Source organism: Rattus rattus, chromosome 2, assembly GCF_011064425.1.
Source record: "Rattus rattus isolate New Zealand chromosome 2, Rrattus_CSIRO_v1, whole genome shotgun sequence".
In the NCBI taxonomy this organism is placed as follows: domain Eukaryota; kingdom Metazoa; phylum Chordata; class Mammalia; order Rodentia; family Muridae; genus Rattus; species Rattus rattus.
This window is the reverse complement of record NC_046155.1, coordinates 118468420-118485089: the sequence shown is the minus strand read 5'-3', so window position 1 is coordinate 118485089 and position 16670 is coordinate 118468420. Positions and strand designations below refer to the sequence as shown.

At 39.5% G+C, this 16670-nt stretch overlaps 1 protein-coding gene across 1 annotated transcript in view; it reads right to left on the bottom strand.

The window, feature by feature from the left end:
- Positions 1–1684: 1684 nt before the first annotated feature.
- Btbd1 (BTB domain containing 1) overlaps positions 1685–16670 on the bottom strand; it is a 36421-nt gene continuing 21435 nt past the window's right edge. The window contains exons 5-8 of the mRNA XM_032893311.1: positions 12639–12831; positions 7020–7107; positions 3981–4127; positions 1685–3365 (exon numbers count right to left, since the gene is read on the bottom strand). Coding sequence (XP_032749202.1) covers positions 3207–3365; positions 3981–4127; positions 7020–7107; positions 12639–12831 — 587 coding nt within the window. The 3' untranslated portion in view covers positions 1685–3206. The remainder of the gene's footprint in view (positions 3366–3980; positions 4128–7019; positions 7108–12638; positions 12832–16670) is intronic.

Below are 16670 nucleotides of genomic sequence, written 5' to 3'. Positions count from 1 at the left end.
AGGAGAGGGAAGAAATGTCCTCTAAGGAGCCCTTCAGCCTTCTCCACAGGTACCTCCAGAGTATAAAAACTTCAACACTAGCTAGAAAGAACAGGAGCCTTTCTCAGGTCAATCTGTCACACAGCCACCTGTCCCATTGGAAAGAATAGGGTCTGTGATCCAAATGGCAGAAATCCAATGTAATATTAGTTTTTAAAAAATCTTTAAAACTTGATCTTAGATTTGCCAAGGAGTTAAGGATTGTTTTGTTTTGTTTGGCAGGTAGGAAGAATAAATGAATGCTGTGGTTCCCTCTTAGTTTTTGAATGTGAGGACAAGAACAGACAGAAGGCTGAGGAAGGGACTGGCATAAGGGGTGGGGGCAGTGATGCCTAGTACTCTAAGCATTTGTTCCTTTGAAAGTGTACATCTTCTGAAAACTTCATGTTGCCCTAAACTACAGTGTTTGAAAGTGCAACTATTCCATCTCAGATTGTTGGGTAGATACTGAAACAGCAATGTTTAAATGAATACTTTCTAAATGTATTGCTATTCTACAGTAGGTACAGGTTAGTGAAAGTAATGTAATATATATTATATAATTATGCCTTAATAGTGTATAATAGTCAGCGGTCTTTTGCTGAGAAGAGACACTATAACCAAGGCAACTCTTATAAAGGGAACATTTAATTGGGGCTGGCTTACAGTTCAGAGGTCTAGTCCATTATCGTCATGGTGGGAAGCATGGTGGTGTGTATGCAAAGGCCACAACTTCTAAGGGCCAATGAGCCTATAGGGGGCATTTTCATTCGAACCACCACACAGGACAAATGCTGTGCCTCTGAGTTGCTCCATGTCCAACTCTGTCAGTATTAGTAAAATTAGAAGTGCATAAAAGCTAACCTTTAACTGGAACTTTTATTCCAAAGTAGTAGCTCATTCAAGTTTTAGAAAAAAAGCAAAGTGACAAAAAAAAATTATGTTGTGGTTTGCTCTGGAGTTATCTGTATTTTGATGCTAATTCCACTGCCCCAAGGACAGCTGTCTAGTCACGTATTTAGGAACCAGGTGACTTCACCAGAACCTTCTCCCCATTAAATTTGTAAAATATAGGTGAGGGGTAGGTACAGGATAGAAGGAGGCCTATCATTGGAGGAGAAGGAAGGATGGGCAGGAGAGAAGTTTGAAGGAAGAGGAGGAGACTGGAAAGGAAAGAAGAGACAGGAGGGAGGAGAGAAAGCCGTTGCAGGACAATGGAGTCTGATGTTAAGATTCCGCTCTGTGTGTTTACAGGTTGTTATTAATGTTCTCAAGGGATGGATGGTACCGGGCTTTGTATGTTTAAGTGGGTAATTTATCTTACCAATTGGGTCAAAGATTATTGTGTCGTGTTTTTTTTTTTTTTTTTTTTTTGGTTCTTTTTTTTTTTTTTTTTCCGGAGCTGGGGACCGAACCCAGGGCCTTGCGCTTCCTAGGTAAGCGCTCTACCGCTCAGCTAAATCCCCAGCCCTGTGTCGTGTTTTTTAATGTGACGGTTTGAATGTAGGAAAGTATGCGGCGGCAGGAGACTCTGGGCCACCGAGGAGTTGGGATGTTTTTCCACCCAAGATTCTAGCAGATATCTTGGGACACTGTGGTGCGGACCTAGCGGGATAAAAGACAACCAATACCTTTTTATATTTTTTATATTTTTACAACAACAAAATTAGGTAAACAAAAAGGATAAATTTATTTTAAAAATTCCAGGTGATGTCCCAATGTCAGTGAGTGTTCCGTATCTTGTACCTTCCATGACTACATTCAGTTACAGTTGTTGAGTAAAACACAAGGCATGTGAATGCCCCAAATGTCAAAAGCACTAACTTACCTCTGGCATGCAATACTGGTTAAGGAATGGTTACTACATCCAGTCTTTACTCATCTTCAGTTAAGCAGAATCACACGTTCCATGGATATTTCAGCTAACTGAGGGTTAGACCCATAGGATCATGGTACTCAACAGACTGAAAACAGTTCCCTTTCTTCAATAAGTTCAAGAGATCCTGGCCACCAACACATCACCTCCCTGCCCTCTTGAAAATACAAAATATTACTTTTGATGAAAACTTTTATATCCTATTTAGAAAAATTCTTTAAGTTGATACTTAAAAGAATTTTCAATAATTTCCCACAACCATCTGATAGACTGATAACGCCTTAAGCTTAATTATACAAGGTTTTTTTTTTTGTAAGATAATCATTTCCAAGGGGGAAAATGTCATCTTACTTGTATTTTAAAAATCTGCTTTATATAAAAATGTAGAAATGTCACACTGCCAAATATCCTTTTGATCCAACTCTTACTATAGATGTATCAGTCACATCAAGGACGTCACAAATGTCAAGCAGGACAGCAGGAGTGACTGGCTGCACAGCTTTATGATTCAGAGTAGCTGTTAGGAATCTTGGTCTTCTGCCCCCTTCTTGCTGTCTGAGGGACTGCAGTGCTGAAGTGGTTCTCTGTGGGCATCTGTCATATCTCAGTCACCCGCCCATGACAGGCTGTGGGATGGGAGTTATAAAGACCCCATCTCAGAGCCCCTTTAGGTCTGTGTATAGCACACTGTGAATTTATACAAACTCCACTTCCAGCTTTTAAACAGTACTGTGGGATGCACTTTTATACAGTTACAAAATACCTTCCCTGTAAATGCACTGAAACTTTCCTTGGGTGTTTTCAAGGCTTACTTTTAGCATTATTCCAAAAGCTAATGACCAGATATTTAAAAATCCCAAGTATAAAGTCAGTTTTCTTAATTTCCTGAAATTAGTTATCTGAGTTAAAAGGATTCTGTAGGAATACTCACCCATTTCATCTAACTTTCAAAACAGTTGAAACAAAAGTTTAAACAAACGAACAAACAAACAAACACCCACATCTGCTATTTATGTCAAGAATCTCTCGATTCCCAAACTACTGAAAGATGGCAAGTCAGCGGGTCTGCAGAATCACACAAGACGGAGCAGGAAAGACAGCAATTTACACAAACCTGGTTCTCTTTGCTTCCAGAGTTACAAGAAGAGGGAAAGTCTGCCTTTGAATCATGCAGAGATTTAAATGAACTATTTTACTTCTAAGAAACTAAAATGTTTCTTAATCTGTAATTATAAATACTCAAGACACTCAAACTATTTGTGGCCAGTTGTTTATGCTTTTGAGATTAGACTGAATGGTTGTTAACACTAGGTTATGTATAAAATATGATCTCTGGTATCTGTCCGTCTTCTATTGACGTGCCGTTGTTATTGCCAGGGGAACTGAAGAACAAGAAGACAGTCTTGCTTGCAGCAGGGGTCTCATGCACCACTTTCTTCAGTCCTTTGGTGCCATAGTGAGAATCTGGACCCTAGAGGAAAACAAATGGTTCAGTGACTGTCATTTAAGAAGCACTTAGTGTGGTCTGATTTGTCTAATGTCTAATGGTCTATCCACCCTATGCACTACAGACTCAGTGTAAGATTTCATGCAGCCATCTAATGAAATATGAGGGTTTGCTTACAAACAATTTAATAATGGAGTTCAGCCATTAACACCTGTGAAAGAAAGGTTTTAAGAAAAACAACTGTGGGGCTGGAGAGATGGCTCAGCGGTTAAGAGCACCCGATTACTCTTCCAGAGGTCCTGAGTTCAATTCCCAGCAACCACATGGTGGCTCACAACCATCTGTAAAGAGATCTGATGCCCTCTTCTGGTGTATCTGAAGACAGCTACAGTGTACTTGTATATAATAAATGAATAAATCTTTAAAAAAAAACAAAAACAAAAAACAACTGTGAACGTTCAATTTCCTTTAGACAAAGGGGAAGCTCTTGGGAAGAACTGTTCTCTCAAACAGAGCAGTGCTGGGCAGCACTTGATGCAGTAGAGCATCTTAGCTCTAAGAGCCTCCCATGTGGTGACTCTGTAAAGCTCGGATGCCGGCAGCCTCCAGGCACAGCCTGTGGGGCTGAGTGGCTCTTACCTTGAGTGTTGCGCATGCTGTGTAACAGACATTGGGCAGGATCTCGATAGGTTCTTTGAACATGACCCTGAATGTGTTAGCAGTCCCATCACAACTAAATCCAGTATCGTTTTGTCCCAAGGTTTGTTTTTTCTCATATTCAATGATCTGTAATTTTTAAAAGAGAAGGTACATTAAGTTAAACTGTAACAATCTTGTGGGAAAGAATGGGAAGCTTTTGGAAATTGTGGCATAGTGTAAACTTTTCTCTACTTATCTTTAATTAGCAGAGATACCTGTTTAAAACATGTGATGATCAGAAAATGGTGCTTTAATGGTGTCGTGCACCACAAGAACAGGAAAGACGTCAAGCAACAGAGGCTCGGCTACAGGACTCCTTAAAAACAGAGTTTGGCACGCACACTTTAGAATGTGGCCTTGCGATGTTAGAGGGGAAGACTCTCTCCTCCTTGTTTAGCCCATGTCCTATTCCTAGAATAATCTCAACACTTTCGGTTCAATATTTAGTGAAATTAAAATGTCCTTAAATGCACTGTCATATCTATGAATAAGTTCAATTAGTACTATCTAAGGGACACCCTCCAGAAGGGTTCAGGCAACAGGAAACATGCTGGCAGTGCCAGTTCAGATGATGAAGAGGACAGAGTTAACTACTTCTGTTGAAGAGGGCTGAAGCTTCATGGAGGACAGCTTGAAAACCTCAAGCCATAGCTTACCAAGTAACTTGGAGGCTTCCATACATGGGGACAGTATGCAGGGACAACTTTACCCTCCCACTCTGCCTTCCTGCCAACATCTAGCAAACACTAATGAAATGAACAAAAGCCACCTAAAGCTAAGAGTAGAACAGTGTTCCCTCTGTAGGGAGGGTAGGAGGAACATGAAGAGTTCTAGATGTGGGTTTGTCTGTCCCTTGACTAGGCATTAGCTATACAGGTGTGTACAGTCTGTGAAAACTAAGACATGTACCATTTATTAATATAACACGCCTCCTTCCCACGTTTTTTTGTTTGTTTGTTTAAAGACAAGGTCTGTATAGTTCTGGCTGGCGTGAAACTCTTAAGGGCTGGGAATAAAAGTATCCACCACCACACTTAGTGAACATACCCTTCAAATACCTGCTACCAGTTCAATAAAAGAGGTCATACCATTATGTGGTGTTATTATCAGCATATAGATTCATTTTTAGCACCTTGTGTCAATTACTATCAATTTACATTGCTTCCTACTCAGTACTGCTGTCCCATGGGATTTGGGGGAGTTGAAATGGAGCATGTGTGTGATTTAACTGCTGCAGTCCTAAGAGTCTCTATCTTTCCTTAATAATACACATGGTTCATGGCAAAGGAGATATGGATCAACTTTCAAAAATGTTCTAAGCTAATATGCCCAAGTCTCTAGTACTTTCACCTGTTAATATAGCTGAGCCAAAGCAGTCTCTTGAGACGTGCACAGCTCTCATTTTGGGTGAAAGGTAAAGTGTATCTCAAACAAAGCAAGCACAGAAAGATGAACTTTCACATAGCAAATGCCATCTCAGTCTACACCACCAGACTTTCCACAAGTCTGTGAGATAAGGACCTGAGAGCTGGAGAGGTGGCTCAGCAGTTAAGAAAACTTAAGTGGACTGGGTTCAGTTCCCAGTACCCACATGATGGCTCACAACTGTCTCTAACTCCACTTTCCAGGAAATCCAATGCTTCTCCGATCTCTTCAGGTTCCTGCATACACATGGTACACACACACACACACACACACACACACACACACACACACACACACACACTCTTAAGAAAGTAAAGTCCTGGGCTGGAGAGATGGCTCAGGGGTTAAGAGCACTGGCTGCTCTCTTCCAGAGGTCCTGAGTTCAACTCCCAGCAACCACATGGTGGCTCACAACCATCTGTAAAGAGATCTGATGCCCTCTTCTGGTGTATCTGAAGAAAGCTACAGTGTACTTATATATAATAAATAAATAAAACTTAAAAAAAAAAAAAGAAAGTAAAGTCCTTTAGATGGTTCTAATAAAATGTCACAGGTACTGGGGAGGGGTTAGTGGGTACAGTATCTGCTGTACAAGCATGAAGTTCTCATTAAGCTTTCTAGCACCAAGTTCAAGGCCAGTTTGCTCTACAGAGTGAGTTCTAGGACAGTGAGAAGCTGTCTCCAAATAAAGGGAGATGGCACCTGAGGAACAACACCCACGATTTCCTCTGAATTCTACATGTATACATGTACATTAACATGTATCCCTGCATATGTGAACATACTTAACCCCATACACAAAAATAGCATAAAAATAATTTTTTCCTTTGTTTCAGGCTACCACAGAAATTGTTTTTAGTCACAAAGAACACAAAGTAGCAACATTTTAAAAGCATGCATTTCATGACAAGGTTCAAAGATTCTACTATTAAAAAGAATACAGTGGTTAACAATTATACGGCGTGTTTTTGTCTTGTTGATAAAACCTTGACATATGTTTTACTTCCTTTTCTCTTATTTTTATACTTTATGTATAAAATGGATGCAGAGCACTGTATAGTTCATCAATGATTTGTTTTCCAGAGTAATTTTACTTGACAGGGTGTATGACCCAAGGGAGAGCAGTAGATCTCTGAGAAAGATGGAAGGGCAGAGGTGTCTTAACGTCCTTTCCAATCGCACATTCGTGCCCCATGACAAAGGACTGGGGCCGAGCAGCCCTCAGAGTGGCCAGACTAGGCATGGTGGCACACGCCTGTCATCTCAGCACTACAAAGACTAAAGAAGGATGGCAACTTCAGACCATCCTCGGTACGAGATCCTGTCAACATAAAACACAAGATAGTTCCGGTATGCTAATACTTTTGTAAAGGACCTAAATTTCCTGAAATTGGATTTTTTTACTTCACAACAACCACAAACCAGAAATGTTTTTAAGTACTGCTATGCTTCCTGGTGCCTGTGACAAGGACAGTGAAACTTGCCTGTTGTTATGGCAGCATTTATGAGGAGCTGCTGTTACACAGCTCAGGACCCTAGGAGGGAAGGGAATACCTGTATATTCACTTGGTAGTCCGTGGGCCCATGAATAGATCCATACAAACCGAATCCAACTACAGAGATTCTTCTGTTAACTGTGAACCTGGGAGAAAGAAGACCATTACCAAATAACAGAAACCACTCTCTAAGCATTCATATTTTGAAGGCTATAGCTTTTTAAAAGTATTACCTGAATTTTACTTACAAAAACCAATCAACCAACCAAACAAACAGACAAAAAAACCCCTATCATAAAAGACAATTTTGAAAATGTCATCTTCTTTGTTCCTAAAACCTAATGTGAACTGAAGAGGAACTCAGCTAGGATTCGTTCTGTACAGGCAAAGGATTGTAACCTAAATAACTCCTTCTATTATAGTGGTTGACTGTGTGCTGCACGTACCCAGATCCCTCGTGAACATGCTAACATGCTAATCGTTAAGATCAAAGCTGCAAATCAGAACAATCCATTGGCTCAGTAAATACTCACTGAGGGTCTATCATCTGTAGTCATTGTGTGGGGCTGGTCAGGAAACAATGGTAAGTAAACAGGGCAGTTTCTACCTTTGCTGAATGGGAGCTAGTGATAAACAAGAAGGGAATAAATTACCATTATTATTGTGATGAGAGCTGTGAATGCATTAAACTAATGAGTGGTGGAAGGTGGCTGGACACAGGCGCTAACTCACTGATGGGCTTCAATAAAGGTTCCATAAAGTAGTTGGCAAGTCTAGTTTGGTCACAATAGTCAAGAACTGTTGATCTATCTTACTTCATTTAATGTATGTAAAAAATGACATTAAAGGCAACTGAGAAGACGGTGTAAATATAATCTGTAGTGTAAACAACTCAGCATTTTCAGCTAAAGTACGGATTATTATTACTACTACTGGCACACCCACTACAACTTAGTAAATAATGCCTGATATGCCAGCCCCTAAGCTCCATTTCTTACTATAACTCACTTCTTTAAATAGCCCTACACATTAGCAAACTACTTATTTTTTTTAAAGATTTATTTTATTTTAAGTATGTGAGTACACTGTAGCTGTCTTCAGACACACCAGAAAAGGGCACTGATCCCATTATAGACAGTTGTGAGCCACCATGTGGTTGCTGGGAATTGAACTCAGGACCTCTAACAGTTAGTGCTCTTAACTACTGAGCCACCTTACCAGCACCCAAACTACCTACATTTATTATCCTAAGTTCTTATAGTCGAAAATAGCTTTAGTCAGGCACGGTTGCAACCACTCATGGTGCAAGCTACTCAGGAAGCTGAAACAGAAGAATAACTTGTGCTCACAAGATTGAGACTGGTCTGGACAATACAGTGGGAGAAAGAAAGAGAAGAGAAGGCATTGGAAAGAGAGGTCACTGTGCTCATAGATAGCACCAGGAAAGCCAGGAATGTTAAACATTCAGGGTTGTCTTTACAAGGAAAAGGATGAGTGACCTGGTGTTTGCCCAAAAGGCTGGGACCAGAAGTGGCTAATAGCCTAGGTGATCCTTGCACTTTCTGTAGAGCCAAGCCCTACCCACCTCCTACAAGGATGACTACGGATACTACTTAAAAGCCTAGGTGACTTTTGTGTTATCTGTATGGCCAGGGGCTCCCCTAATTCTCCAGAACCAAGACCAGAGGAAGCTAATAACACAAAGGTCCTCTCTAGCCTATCCACATCACACCAGAACCTCCCAAAGGCCCTTACGACAACACAAGTAGCCTAACTTTAAAACTCACCTTCTTGGAAGAAGTGATAAGTACTTTGAGAAGAGTTTTGATGTAATGATGCCTCCTTGTGCACATGCAATTGTGTTACACCAGGAAACATTTTTTCCCAATTGTACTGCACTTAAAATATGCCAAAACCAAACTGTGTGGTGTCAGTTTGTTTGGTCAGACTCTAGAAATTTGAACCAACACTGGCTAATGAGTCATGTTGAACCAGATTTCCTTCTTGCCTCAAACAGCTTGATACTCTGCTGTCCCTGACATTTGCAGAGATCCCCACAAGAAGGGAGGGGAGTGGAAGAGAAGAAAATAGAGCAAAACAGATTGAGGTTTAAAGAAATTCTCTCCTGGGTCAAAAGTCTAGCCAGCGGGGACATAAATCTCACTCAGCTAGAACTGCAAACCAATGCTCAGGCTGGAGTTGTGGCTCTGTGACAGCCCTTGCCTCATGCATGAGGTCACTTCTAGCCTCAGCACCAAAGAGGAGGAGAGAAATGTTCACGTCCCACCCCCCCCATGCTATGCCACATACCCAGTATAGTAAGAGAACAATTCTAAAAAGTTCCACAGTAATTTTAAATCATAAAACGCAATATTCATTCTATCTATCTATCTATCTATCTATCTATCTATCTATCTATCTATCTATCTATCAAAAAGCTTCCCAGATATGTAGCTAGGAAGTAGAGAATGTGTCTAGGTTCTGTAAGTCAATTCTCAGCACAAAAGAAAAAGTGAGAAAGCATTTGAAGAATCCTGTAAAGCCAGAAGTGAATCCTGTCATCTCCTTCCTATGAACTATATTGAAAACCATTATCAGACCCTTACTTTTAAATTCTTAATCATGTCAAACAGCAAAAGTGACTATCGATTCCCTGACATCAGGCAAATCCTTGGATAACCTAGGTTATGTAAGTGCAGCGTGTAAGTCTAAGAGAATGGATGGCTTAGACAAAGTTGTCTATAAAGCTTTCCTTACTTCCTTCGAATAAACTCCACTGGCGCTGACAAGAAGTCAAGGGCACTCTTGGCCTTCTGATGTTTGTTAGACTGTTTCAAAGTTTCACACGTGCTGCTTATTTTTGATTTTAGAGATAAAATTCTTTAATCATGTGGAATCAAACTATAATTTAGTCCAAGATCAGAGAGGCAGATAACCCTCATCACCTGCTGTAGTATGTTCGTTTCATTTTTGTTTAATGTTAAAACTTTAATTTCGCAGTGGGTAATCCTCTCTCATTTATGCAATTCTTACTGCTCTTCTGGCCTCATAGTTTCTGACCTGTATAGTGTGTTTCATATAAAACTTCTTATAGACCCATTGGTCTTTTTCATATTTGAGCTGTTCTCTCTTAAGAAGAGAATTTATTCTCCCAGATCAACTATGTTTTGTTAGGCAACTCCTTTACCAAACACATGGGACTTCTGAAAGGAATTTTCTAAGATAGTCATGGTAATTTGGAAAGTTAACTTATCCCTATCAAAGTGTGATTCAAGCCAAAGTTCTCTAGATAGTACTATTTAATGGACATTTCAGAGTTTAATTCTACTCTACTACAATAATATCCAACATAAATAAATAAATAATTTACTGCGATATAGTAAAATATATACTTGCATGTTATTTACTCAATATAACTTCACTTTTCAAACATGTAGCATTTCGGGTTTCCGTGCTGTGGCAGTACCTATGTGAGCCGCACCATGTAGGTCATTATGTTCACAATGTGAGCACTAAGTGTTTACATCACTGTACAACTGTCACTTTTCATTTCTGAAACTGAATGCTTTTTATTTTATCAGCCTTTAGGCGAGAATAATCTCAAATTCACATTTTAAGCAGCAGCAGCAGACATTCTTTCGCTAGTTCCAATAGGTGCTTCTCTGGTTTACAGGCACAAGGAGCCAGGGATGCTACAATTCCTGTGATGTACAGAACAGACTCCTATAACCAAAAGTCCCCACATTCATGAAAGGAAATTGTTTGTTACTATAAGTTATAATCATATTTTATTTAAAAACCAAAGACATTTAAGTACAATTTTACTGACTTTCACAAAAGGCAAGGACCATATAAACTCCTACAGTTACTGTTGTCATTGGTAATGTGTGTAAATTCATACACACAACTTTCTAACCATACGTGTGTTTGTTCTATGTGAAGACACAGATACCCCTCTCTACCTTAGACTTAAATCCTACCAACAACTCACCCTACAAAAAAAAAAAAGATCACTTGGAGTTCGGTGACTTGGCCAAGGCTGCCTTACAATAGCTGTTTCACCTGGGCCCATCAGATCCAGCCCAGAGCAGTTTCTTGCCCCTCCCTTATCTTTTCCGCCTTTGTAGGAAAATCTGAAATAGGAAGGCAGAGCTTCAAGAATTTCAGCTTGCCTGGGAACAAGCAACTAAAATTTCTGGCAGAAAATGACTAAAAAGCTGAGTAATGACTTCAGAGTTCCAAATAGCTTTCAGCCAGTAGATAAATAAGTTCAGATATGGAAAAATGAATACATAGGACTGACTGAACTTTTATCAAATATTGGAATGTAAGGCATAAACATGTGCATTCTTTGTAGCTAGCACACGAGAGTATAGAGAGACTGTGCACTTCCGTTCGCCTGCTAGTGTCTCACCCAAAGTCTAGACACTGAAGTACTCATTTTACTATCAGCTTCAATATTTCTCTTTAAATTTTTATTATCAACTGTTTTTATTTCTCCTTTGTATTACAAATATGCCATTTATCCCCTAAACTGTTGACACTATGAATTTCAAGTCAGTAAAGGAGGTACAAAATATTTACTACAGAAAAACTGAGTTTTCGAGAGCTATATATTAATGTACATCCAGAACTAGTGGGAAAGGCCTCTTCCTTTCTGATTATATAGGGCTCTAATTTATGACTGCAGTAATCACCAGCAAAACTCAGTAAAACTGGTAATATCTCTAGCTGGCTTTTTAATTTCTCTTCAATAGTCTGCCATCGTTAGAGAAATGCTAACAATTTAATCTATTAATGTTATCACCAGTACAAAGGTAGAGTTTTATCAAAGGTACCACCAAGTCTCACTGCCTACTGGAACCACTGTTTCCTGTGGTCTCCTACTGGGGTGAGCTCTATCACAGACCGACTTCTTGGTTCTCCAAACACATACTATTTGTTCTCTCTGTTCCATGAAGGCAGAGTGGGTATGCAGAACTCCCTCCACATGGTGAGGCTCAGCTAGAATGTGTCCTGTTCCACTCTTATCTGAACTTTGCTTCCGTCAGTAATTAACCACATGGCATTCTCCTCCTTCAGTGCTCAAGGAAACGCTGTTCCTCGAATGGTGGATAAAAACTCACCTGTAAAAACTTTGTGAATGGACAGTTCTCTGATAACTTAATTCTTCCCAGGGTAATTGGTCTACTCAGGCTTTCTTCTTCGGTCAATTTTGATAATTTATATTTGCCTATAAAATGATCCATTCCATCAAGATGTTCAATTTATTAGCATAGAGTAAACCCAGAACTAAAGTAAAAATTTCAGCATACGATAGTCGCGTTTTGATTTCTAAATATGAATTTAAAGAATTGCTTCTAGGATGGCTTGTTTTGTTGGTCTTTTAAGGAAAACAGTTATGAACTGATCAGCTTTCCTACTTTTAATGCACGACTTTCTTCACTCGCCTATTTATCTTCTCTTGGGCTCTGTGGTCACTTCCACTCACTTGGAATCGGCTGTCCTACTCTTATTTACTACAAACCGTTATTTCTCCTTTGTGTGCAGCTTTGGCCTCATCCTGTATTAAGCAAACTATAAAATACTTGTTAACTACCTCTCACAAGGATAAAGACCAACCACTAACTGTCCCCTCTACCCCATGCCACCACACCACACTCCAACAGACAGATACCTGATCCGATCGCTCGTCCCACTGTAACCCCAGCGGCTCTCTACTTGCTGGAACCTATTGATACAGCATTCCTTTCCTCTGAGGCAGCATCTCGGCCGGTCAATGTACTCAACTCGGGGTTTAGGATTGACGGTAAAATGAAGAAAGAGGTTTACCACTTCACGATCTGACAGAATTCCAGATTGAGCAGGACCTGGAAAAATAGAAAATAAACTTAGCATTTAAAATTTTAGCATACATTTGAAGTTTTGGCCAATCCCTTTGAGGCTAACCTGAAAGAATGTGTTAAGGTAAGTGAAGGCTTAGATGGAAAGCTACCATAACAAAAAGGATTTTTCTGTCCACTACCCTGAGTACCACAGACTTCTGTTCACCAAAAGAATCAATCTCTCTGTTGGCAAATCAACTCCAAGGTCAGACAGGTGCCTGTGGCCTTCCATTTCCCATTCAATACTTGTCGGAGACTATAATCTGAACAAGGGACATTGCAGCCCAGAATGACAGGGAAGAATGCTTTGTTACTGGGGTTTAGAAGTGAGCAGAAGGTGAGAACTATGGTTGGGAAAGCTGTGCAAACAGACAACCATATACAGTACAATTTCCCAGTTCACTGTGTCTTATTGGTGTACTTCACAGAATTAATGCTGCTCCCCCACAAAGAGGGCAGGAGATCCATTGCAAAGCAAGTAGAGGCAGAAGAGACTTCAAAATACTACAGTTTTGGACTAGGAAGCCTACTGATTTTAAAACAATTTTTTTTAAACTTTCAGTCTGAGAGCCAGGTGCGGCGGCACATGCCTGTAATCCAGGAACTCCGTGCGTAGAGGCAGCTGAATTTCTGTAAGCTCGGGATCAGCACAGTCCACACAGCAATTTCCTCGTCACAGAGGTTACACAGTGGGACCCTGACTCAAGTAAGTTTTAAAAAAGAAATCACATACAAAATGACAAAATCTATTGCTCAGCACACATGATGCAAGCTTTATTACTTGTAATCTGTGGATAAGGAAACACAGAGGGCAGAGAGGGAAAGAGGGAGAGAAGGAAGGTCATGAGAAACAGAACAGTACCTATGAATGATGAAATAAGGGAGGAAGATGAGTTTCCTCCAGAGGAATTAACATTCTAAGGATAAGGGCTGAGGAGACTCCTTATTCTGCAAAGTTGAATCCCCAGCACCCATATAAAAAGCCATGCACAGTCCAAGTAAGAGGCTCTTCCAAAAACCTGTCAGTACCCAATGTGGGCAGTTCCTAAGGACAACACCATGACGGACCTCTGGCTTCTACAGACTATGCAGTGCATCGCACCACACACACTTCTTAAGGTTAAAAATGCATGATAATTCAAAAGCCTGTTGCAAGAGGATTTTCCTTCATTGAAAAAAAAAAAAAGGGAAGTTTTCACTGGGCATCGGTGGTGCCACAGTTTTGATCCCAGCTCTCAGGAGGCAGAGGCAGGCAGATCTCTGAGTCTGAGGCCAGCCTGGTCTACACTGGTTGAGTTCCAGGACAGCCAGGGCTTCAGAGAGAGAAACCTTGTCTCGGGGGAAAAAAACAAATCCAAACAAAACAAAACAAAAAAACCAAAACCAAAAACAAAAAAGAAAGTCTTCATGTAATGAAAAACATGTAACTGCTTCAAGAAGGTAAAGTAGCTTTCACTAAGATAGAGAGAGAGGTAAATCACTAAGAGAGAGAGAGAGGTAAATCACTGAGAGAGGTAAATCACTAAGATAGAGAGAGAGGTACATCAAAGAACTCAGATACACTGAATAGACCATCAACAACCCCCTAGAAAGCAAACCTAACACAAGTACCAGAGGAAAGGTATGCATCCTTCTAAACACAAGCCTGGCCGGTGGGAACAACTGCAGCAAAGGAAACAGGGTTGCATCTAAATAGTAAATGAGAAGCTGCCAAGCTCAAGCTGTAGACCCAGAAACATAGCCTTGAAAAGTGAGAGCAGGAAGAGAAGCTTACAGAGGAACAAGAGGAGTTTTGAGGGACTTTGATGGCCTAATACCTACTGTGGAAAATACTAATTGTTTAGCTTGACAGAAATGATCCCAGACAGAGCACAGCAGTCATCAGAAAGGATGAATTTACAGGTAATCTAAATGATTAATGATTTTTAAGATGACAACATCTTATAGGCTTTAAAATATATGAAGGAACAAAATACATGAAATGCACCAAACACTGAAGATAATACAGAAAAGTCTTTTGTACTGCATGGGACAGTTTAATTTGAAATTTTTATTTTTTAAGATTTAATTTTAAAATATCATAAGGATTTGTATATTAAGTAACATACCAAAAGAATAGTAAAAAATACTCAATTTCTTATTAAAATTACTAATCTTCTTTTGCTTTGCACTAACAAAATAATAAAAGAATGTTTAATAAGTAAGTAAGAGAACAAAATACCAGAAAAGAGAGAATAAACAAACAAACAAACAAAAATCCATCACAAAACCACAGCTGAGTCAACATAGGAACATGAAGCAAGATGGCAAATCGTATGTACCAAGAACTCTTAAATGTCCTCAGATGTACCACATCAATGATGATGTTTTCAGAACTGGCTAACTTAAAAAACGACAGTTTACAAAAACATGACTGGCATGTAAAGATAATGAAAATCTAATTAAAATGGGGAAAATAAAGAATACAGCTCTGGAAAGATGGCTTAGTAAGGAACAGCACGTGCGTGCTCTTGTAGAGACCCAGTCTGGTTCCCAGTCCCCATATGGGCAGCTCATGACTGCCGTGCCACCAGCTCCAAGGGGAGCCAAGACCGCTGGCCTTGGACACCTGCACTCTTATGCACACTACTTCTCAGACACATACAACCGAAAGAAACAAAAATAAATCTAGAAAATGTAGAATACAAAAACGCTTTTTAAAAAGATTGTAAAACTACGTTAGTGTCAAAGATGTAAGGTAAGCTTTACTAGATTTAGAATGGGGTATAAAATAAAGGAGGATAAATCCAATAAAAGAAATATAAAATCTAATGTACCTAATGATACGATCTTAAAGAAAAAGATTATGGAACAAAGTGGGAACATATTTTCAACTAAAACCAAACCCTCCAACCGCTCTCCTAGGACCTGACAGGACAGTGGAAAACAGTAGCTATGTTGAGCAATATTTTTAGAATATGTATTTTGTAGACACATAATTAATCAAGTTGTTAAGCAAGAGTTTTCTGTACTCAGCAATTTAAAATACATTCACTTTATATACATCAATATTTATTAAGACTGGACATGTACATAAAACGAGTCAACAAATTTCAAAGAACTGAGATAACAGATGTCCTGACTCTACCAGAAAAGAAAATAAAAATAAAACCTCAAAATTTCACATATTTGAAAGCATACACCTATAACCACAGTTCTAATGAGGAAAAGAACTCTACTACACAATTAGAACTGTCTTTTGTTGCTGTGGGTTAAACCCAAAAACCATGCAAATGCTGAGAAAGTACTCCGGGCTGTAAGAGGAATAAACGCTTCCCTCCCCAAGTTGCTTTTGATCACGGTCTTTAATTACGGTGAGAGAAAGCAAACTCCAACCATAACGATAAAGAGTGTTAAGAGAAGAATGTTATGTGAACAGTCAGACTGAACTTAATTGTCTTAACTTGTTAGTGTGGACTTAACCACTTTGGGAAATTGACGGGAGAGACCAATGCTAAAATATCAATTTGCTACTTAGTAGTTCTCTAATTCTCTACTTATATATGCCCAATAAAAATATGTATACTGTATACCAATGACACCTATATGAATGTACTTTTAAATTTTCATTGTTTTATTCTCCATGTATGATTGTTTTACCTGTATCATGTACGTTCCTGGTACCCAAAGAGCCCAGAAGGAGGTATTAGGACCCCTGCTTGTGAACTACTATACACCAGAAACTAGTTATACACCAGAAACTGAACATTAGGCCTGTCTAATGTTAGACAGTAGCAACCATAAAGACCAAAAAAGATTCATTCCTATAACCTTGGGCAAGACAC